We start from the raw sequence: 7,125 nt of genomic DNA, 5'->3' as shown, positions 1-7,125 counted from the left end.
CTCAGGCGATGAAGTGCCTCCTCCTCCCGACGCTCCCACTCCACCTTTCGAACCGTCTCACGAATGGTAGAACAAAAGCCTCCCTCGGTGCTGCGTGTCACCGATGTTGTATCGTCTGCTGCATCGGGCGATGCTGCCGCAGCCCGAGCGGCAAGTAGTTTGTTTCGCTGAAGGCCAAGCTGAATCTTCTTCATTACGGCGCCCGGCACCTGCGTCTCACTCATATCAATGTGAACCACATTTTTGTTCTGCTGCAACAAAGAAATAAGCGCGAGGCCAGCGGCAAGAGAGATGTTGTTACATGAGAAGTCCAAACTTGTAAGGCGTGGGTGCTTCACCATCGCCCGGCAAAAAAAGACGACGGCGTCGTTGTTGAGTCCACTGCCCGGTAAGCGCAGCTCCTGAAGATTGTCATTTTTCGCGAGAAGGCTCGTCATAGCCTGAAGACCCGCGGCACCAACGTAATTCCGCGTGAGGTCAACGACAGGGCTGTGACGAATGATGTCCACATTTTTTGCCAGCATGGTGTTCACCTTTGCCTTGAGAGTGGTGTAGTTGGCGACGAGCTCGTTGTACGCCGCCTGATCCGTCACACCGGGCGCCCGTCCTTCCGCGGACTGCGGCCTGAAGTCCAGATGCGGCAACACCGGACTCCGCGCGCTGGCCATGGATCTTCGCCGCTGTAGCTGGGGATATTTTGCTGCGTCGACAGGAAAAAAAAAAAAAGGAGAGAAACAGGGAGGTGAAAAAGAGTCAGAAAAACAAAAAATAACCTCACCACCACCACCACCAAAAAAAAAAAGGGCCAGAGGCTGTTCTTAAATAAGAGCCTTCTAAAAAAAAAAAAAACGTACAGAGTCGACCATTTGACCGCTGATGATTCCTTTCCCTTTTTGCGTGTTTTGTTTTTCCGCACTCCCTCCCCCGTTATTTCTCGGTGACCAAAAATTCCTCATCCGTCATGACCGGCGATGCCGGTCTGCTGCTTGGCGGGGTGTCGTCTCTGTGCCCCCCGCCTCCGTCTGTGTGCTCGTCCCCCACCTCCACCTCCTCCTCTTTGTCGTCTTCCTCGACGGCGCCATCGTCGCCGTCATCGTTGCTGTCGATCTCCTCCTCGTCCTCGTCGTTGAGCATGGCAGCAAAGACGCCATTTGGGCATCCCGTCCTGCCGATCATCCGCGCAACCCACGACTTCTCCGGCGCAATGAGACCGACAAAGTTCGAAAAGTCGGCGGTAGTGACATCGTGCAGCTCATCGCGGCTAACAGGCCCCGTGCCACACACGGAACACCCGTCACGAATAAACTGCGTCTCCGTCAAAATGAGGCGGCACTGACGACACGCAAGATAGCCACGGTCGCCGATGGGCAGCTGGGGCGGCGGCTCCTCAACCATGTCACTTCCTCCCTCTCGAGATAGAGACAACAACAAGAATAAAGAAGAAGCAGCACGCAAAACCGGAAATCCGGCAAAACCAAAATCAAATTGATTTGAAAACAATACAAACCAAAAAAAAGTGTTAAAAACAACATTTCTTGTAGGCAGCATATAAGCACCCAAATGACAAAATGTACACGCGTACATATGTAAACACAAATATAAATAAGATTCTTGGAAAAGCACCTGATGGAGGGTCCACCTACTTTCAGGAGCCAACACAGGCCAGCAACGGTTCAAAGGTGTTGATGTCTTTCAAAGCGACCGCAGCGACGTACGGAGACCCAAGGGCATCCATTGTCAAGACAAAACTCACATTACATGCTCCAATCAACGGGTGACGCTTGGAAAAGCTATTTCCCTCTTGTTCAATGCCATCCGTGCATGCATGCCTATCATCCTTCTCCTCCTCGTCTCGCAGGACAAGACAAGGACAGAACATCAGCTCATTCGTTACAATCAGTGAAAGGCCCTCGAGGCGCCGAAGAAGGTCAGAAAGGGTCATTGCCTCTTCCACGTCCATCTCACTATTTGTTGGCCCTCTGCCACCATTTCGCATGCCGCGCAGCTTACGACGAACCCGTGCCGGTAAAAAATACTTCATTGGTATCTCCAATACAGAGCTATCGGGTCGCCGTCGTCCGTCAGACGTGGGCACAATCAGCCCACCCACAGCGGCCACCACCTCACCGCTTTGGTACGACTTGCCAGCAAAAACCCGACGAACAACGCCCTTCAATAATGACTGAGACGCGGAATGAACAGCAGCATCCTCGCTATTGTCCTCAGTGGCGTCATACTGATTCTCGCCGCACAAAGAAGAGCTACTAATGTAGAAGAGGTAATCCGTGGCGTTACTGTTCTCCGCAGTTTTCGTTTCGCCTAAACATTTCCTCGTTGGATTCAATGCTGTTATCGCCTCAGCGTGATCCTGCACACTGCTTGGTAGTAGTTCCTCTTTTTGCCACAACTCTTCTTTTTTTCGCCGCACTCGTGGCCTTCGTCCTCTCTGATGCAGTTGAGTTCGTTGTTGGTGTAGTTCTCTTGCCTCGCCCTCCTCTCTGCCCCGCTTACCCTCACTACCCATTGGCCGATGATCTTCCTCACTTGCGGTATTGACGGCATACAAAAAGATGCTTACATGTGTCTCAAATCTGGAGTGCTTTCTAATGGCCGAGAGCGGAACCGCGGAATCCCACACCTGCCAGGGGAGAAACGGGACGTTGAGGGGCCAACTCACGGCTTCCGAGCCAAATGGGAACGTTAATATTTCTTTTGTGGGGCTTCCACTCGCATCACCACTGCCGCTGCCCTTCTGGTCGCTTTTGACACAAATTCCCTCTGATGACGAGGCAATGTACGTTCCCAACGCGCTGGCTCCATCCTCGATTGCCGTTGAAAAGGGCAAATCCGGCGGCTGCTCGCCCAGCGGGGAAGACGGCACGGACGCCACACCTCGAATCACCGACGCCAACACATCCTCACGTGACAATGAAGGGGAGCAACAAACTGCCACCATGCGAGCCCGCTGAAGTCGAGGTGAACGGCATAAGAAGCAGTGATTAATACTCACAGGTGTGGGGCTTCCAATGCTCCACATTCCACACTGTGGACACTCCCACAGTAGCACCATCTCTGTATTCTCATTTTCGGCAGGTGAATGGGCGCCCGAGACATCAACTGATTTCTGTAGCCATTTATGATAAATCCGTGCGGTATCATCATGACTCCCAAGTGAGGCAAGAGAGTTTAAATTCCCTCGCACTGGGGCCCATTCTAGATGAGGAATCAAACCGTTTCTCCTTTTGCTCATAAGTTGCGGAAAGGGGACGATGCCACCAGCCCGCTGGCGCGTAAGAAGTTCTCCTTTTAATCCCACCCACGGACTAGGCGTAAGACTATGCGCTTTACCGTATGACATCAGAATCTCCTCGCCCTTGTTAATAATTCGCCTGGAAACCAATGCCGTGTACGCCTCTCCCCGCGGCGTGAACCGACTCTCCGCGGTGAGATTCGCCACAAGCCCCTCAACCCCTCGAGGGTCATTTGCAAAACGGCCGTAATTGCCAACAAACTCGGCGTCCAAAGCATATTCATCTCCAAAGGAACCAAAGCCCATCGTGTAGGTTCTGGAGCTGCAGGAGGTACTGAAAATTTCGATATATCCGCTATAGGGTGTCACGACTGTGTTGGCAGGGATTGTATTCTTGGCAAAAAGACCGATCTGTCCGTATGCAGGATGACGCGGGTCTGTCAAAACGCGAAGCTCAACGTATTCTTCAGGTAAATACCTTGAAGGTCTGAAGTGTGGAATGGCCTCAGTATCAATAAAATGTTGTATAAAGGCAAACAGCTCCATATAAAGAATCATACGGTCGTGCTTGCTGATGGAAGGATCAAAGAGGATAAAATGCTGGGCGTGGGCACCTGCATGAAATTTAAGTGAACGGCGTGTTGGCGCACAGCGAAGAGAATGTGACGTCTCCATTGCATACGGAGGAGCCCTGCGTGTAAATGAGGAGGCCAAACACGCAAAATTCTATGTAGACTCGCTTCTTTGCTAGACCGCTTATATATTGCTTCTTCCCTTCCCTTCTCCCTTACTCTTAATGTGAGATGCGTACGTGGTATCTGTACCCCGTTCCCCCTTGACTCCTTTATCTCCCACCCACCCCATCACCCAATGCACCAAATTACACGTGTGAATGAAGAGCCGCCACACACAGAGGCAGAGAGAGAGAGAGAGAGAGAAAAAATTTTTTAAAGGGAAAGAAAGAAATAAGTCCAAAGAAAAACCGTCAAAAAATAAATAAATAAATCCCAACTTCACAGGCAATACCTTTGCATTGCGCAGTCACCGTTTTGTAATGAAATGGAAAAGATATTGTACCGTACAAAACTTAACCGAGAAATCCAGCCGGCTAGCCCACAACAGCGGCCTTGAACTTACTGTGTATCCGCGTCCCAACAAAGAACGACAAAAAAACAACACTTTTTTTTCCCAAAGGTTTTCTTCAGAAGCAACAATCGCAGTCAAAAGGGCAATTGGCGGTCGTGCCTGCTTTGGGGTTCGACGACGTGATACCTCGCAGCTCCTCCAGAGTGACAATGCGATCCACACCCTCACGTCGTAGCACCTCCTCTGGAAATTTGGTGGCAGTGGATGCGTTGGCCTTCTTCTTCTTCTGTTGTCGCTGCGAGGCCACATCAAAGAATGCCGGATCACTCAACTCCAGCGTCTTCTCCGGTGCGTGATACAAGCCGTCGCTGACACACTGGGAGGCAGTTTTAACATCTTTGCGCCGCTGAATAGAGTCGCCACCACTTCGGCTGCGGCAACCGTCTCGATGCAGCTTCTCCCGCATGGCAGCAAAGATGTCCGCAATTTCAGACTCGCCCTTGGGCTCCACAACAACTCTTCCGCCCCTGCACCCAGCAGTTGCAGATGCCACACCTACAACAGTGGCGGCCTTGGAGTTGGTACCGTCAAACTGTTGCTTCTTTGCCCTCCTCATCATCACCAGAAGCCTATCAAGGAAAATATTGCAGGCAACATGTATATATTTATATTCGTATATATGCGCAAAAAAAAAAAAGAAATGCGGTGGCCCGCATAGTAAAAGCAAATGCATGCACGAAAGCAAAACGACCTTCACAATTACGTCGCCACAGTACGGGCAGGTCAAGTCACGTAATATATATATATACCAATACAACAGAAAAAAAACGTTAAAGCATACTTTTGTGCCCCTCGTTTCAACCACCAACACCTTTCTCTCCTTTAGACGAGACCCCCCTACTTTGCTTCCCCTCTCCCCTCGCTCCAGTTACCTCACTCACCACCAACAACAACCCCGCACCCTTTTCCCCGCTTTCAGTCCTGAATTTTACTTCCACAACCATTATAAATGTCTTCGTTTTCGAATTGTTGACAAAATATAAACAAAATAATAATAATAATAATAACTATCATATATATAAATAAATATAAATATACCTTGTGCATCAAATGCCCTCAGTGGGTGAATACTTCAGGCTCCCGCGAGAACGGGGCACCAGCCATTGTCTTTTCAACCTCCTCGACGGTGCGGGGGACGAGTGTCATGTTGATTGCACCCGTCTCCGTGATGAGAACGTCGCTTTCAATGCGCACTCCGCCAAAGTTCCACAAAGAGCGCAGCTTGGCCTCATTGAGGTGGGGCTTGAACTCCGGGTTCTGGAAGGCATCGGTGAGAAGAGTGCGGTTAATGTAGCAGCCGGGCTCCACCGTTAGGCAAAATCCCTTTTCCAGCACACGGGCCATACGTAACTTGCAGCAGTCACTCTCTTCAGGCCGCGGGGGGCATCCCTCCAAGTAACCACCGACGTCGTGCACATCCATGCCCATGAGGTGGCCAAGGCCATGTGGTTGAAAAAGACCCATAACACGTTTTCTCATAATGGTATCCACATCCCCCAAAAGAATACCGGCCCGCACAAGGTGTTCGCACATCACACGCAGAGCCAGTTTGTGCATGTCGACCCAGTTCACGCCTGGTTTCAACTGCCTCATTACGGAGTCATGGGCGTCCAGCACAGCATTGTAGATTATTCGTTGATCTTCAGTAAACTTACCATTAACGGGAAAGGAGCATGTAATATCGCTTGCATAGCCCATGTAATGACCACCCATATCAAGAAGTGCCATTGACCCGTCCTCAACGGGGGCATCATTGTTCGGATAGTGCAGAACAGCCCCATGGTGACCGGTGCCACAGATGCAGGTGTATGCCACTTTGCGACAGCCACCGTGGTAGTATACATAGTGCAAAAAGGTGGATTCAAGGTGATGTTGCGACATACCAGGTTTGCAGTGTTGCATTACATGAATATGTGCCTCGCTGGAGACCCTGCACACATACTGCAAAAGCTCTGCCTCGAGATCTGTCTTGTGGCAACGCTGTTGGGTAAGTACGCCAAATAGCCATTTGTTAGAGATCTTCACCTTGGATCCTTCTGGCAGCTTTGCCGTGAGAACGTGAAGACCGCTGTCCGAGTTTACACCATCCAGGACTTCAACGGTTTGTACACCTTTTGAGGTGAGCGCAGCTTCAATCTCGTCGGTGTAATACACTTCTTCCAATCCTGTGGCAAGCTTCACGCTCTCTGGTGTGGGCAACTCACCCATCCAGACGGCGTAGGAAACGGGGTAGCGAGGGATGAAAAGAAGGCCCTTGCCATCGGCGAGAACAGCACCAAAACTGTCAGGAATATCGCAGCCAAACAGGTACGCAAAGTAACTCTCCTGCCAAAAGAGGTAGTTGATATCCGACGAGTTCACCGGAACCTCCGATCCACCCTGAAGAAATGCTGCATGCGTCGCATCTTTGCTTGAAAGCAACGCGGCTGCAAGACGCTGTCGCTGCTCGCGATACATCTCGCGTTTCACCTTAAAGGGATACGCGGTGCATGCGTTGTCTTTATGGCCATTCTGTTTGTTATTTGAGGCCATCGTCGTCTTCGTTGGCGTGTTTTGCTCCACAACGTAACACTCCTCTGAGTGCATGCGGGGAGGGAAAAAAGGAAGAAACAGCAAGAAATAGAGAGAGAAAAAGAAAAGACGCCTGACGAACTCAAATTGGCCACCGCCACCACCCCCACCCCCAAAAAAAAAGGCAGCGCCGCGGTGTAACGACGATCGAGAAGCCA

General features: G+C 50.8%; 5 protein-coding genes across 5 annotated transcripts, besides 4 other annotated features; all 5 read right to left on the bottom strand.

Annotated features, from left to right (window-relative positions):
- On the bottom strand, positions 1-668 carry Tc00.1047053510655.159 (hypothetical protein, conserved; the record flags this gene model as incomplete). The annotated part of the gene is made up of 1 exon (XM_808199.1): positions 1-668. A coding segment is annotated over one exon (668 nt), but the record flags the coding sequence as incomplete, so codon positions are not given.
- Positions 1-7,125: part of a sequence feature (heterozygous, non-Esmeraldo-like haplotype) that runs on past the window's edge.
- Tc00.1047053510655.150 (hypothetical protein, conserved) lies at positions 928-1,584 on the bottom strand (the record flags this gene model as incomplete). The annotated part of the gene is made up of 1 exon (XM_808198.1): positions 928-1,584. One exon carries the CDS (start codon positions 1,582-1,584, stop codon positions 928-930), a length of 657 nt encoding a protein of 218 aa, XP_813291.1.
- Positions 1,646-3,925, bottom strand: Tc00.1047053510655.140 (hypothetical protein, conserved; the record flags this gene model as incomplete). Its single annotated transcript, XM_808197.1, has 1 exon — positions 1,646-3,925. The coding sequence occupies one exon, from the start codon at positions 3,923-3,925 to the stop codon at positions 1,646-1,648; it is 2,280 nt and encodes a 759-aa protein (XP_813290.1).
- Positions 4,168-4,188: a microsatellite.
- On the bottom strand, positions 4,452-5,069 carry Tc00.1047053510655.130 (hypothetical protein, conserved; the record flags this gene model as incomplete). The annotated part of the gene is made up of 1 exon (XM_808196.1): positions 4,452-5,069. One exon carries the CDS (start codon positions 5,067-5,069, stop codon positions 4,452-4,454), a length of 618 nt encoding a protein of 205 aa, XP_813289.1.
- Positions 5,384-5,403: a microsatellite.
- Positions 5,409-5,433: a sequence feature (AT_rich).
- Positions 5,453-6,982, bottom strand: Tc00.1047053510655.120 (aminopeptidase P, putative; the record flags this gene model as incomplete). Its single annotated transcript, XM_808195.1, has 1 exon — positions 5,453-6,982. The coding sequence occupies one exon, from the start codon at positions 6,980-6,982 to the stop codon at positions 5,453-5,455; it is 1,530 nt and encodes a 509-aa protein (XP_813288.1).

This window comes from Trypanosoma cruzi, genomic scaffold, assembly GCF_000209065.1.
Source record: "Trypanosoma cruzi strain CL Brener 1047053516807 genomic scaffold, whole genome shotgun sequence".
In the NCBI taxonomy this organism is placed as follows: domain Eukaryota; phylum Euglenozoa; class Kinetoplastea; order Trypanosomatida; family Trypanosomatidae; genus Trypanosoma; species Trypanosoma cruzi.
This window is presented reverse-complemented; position numbering and strand designations above follow the sequence as displayed.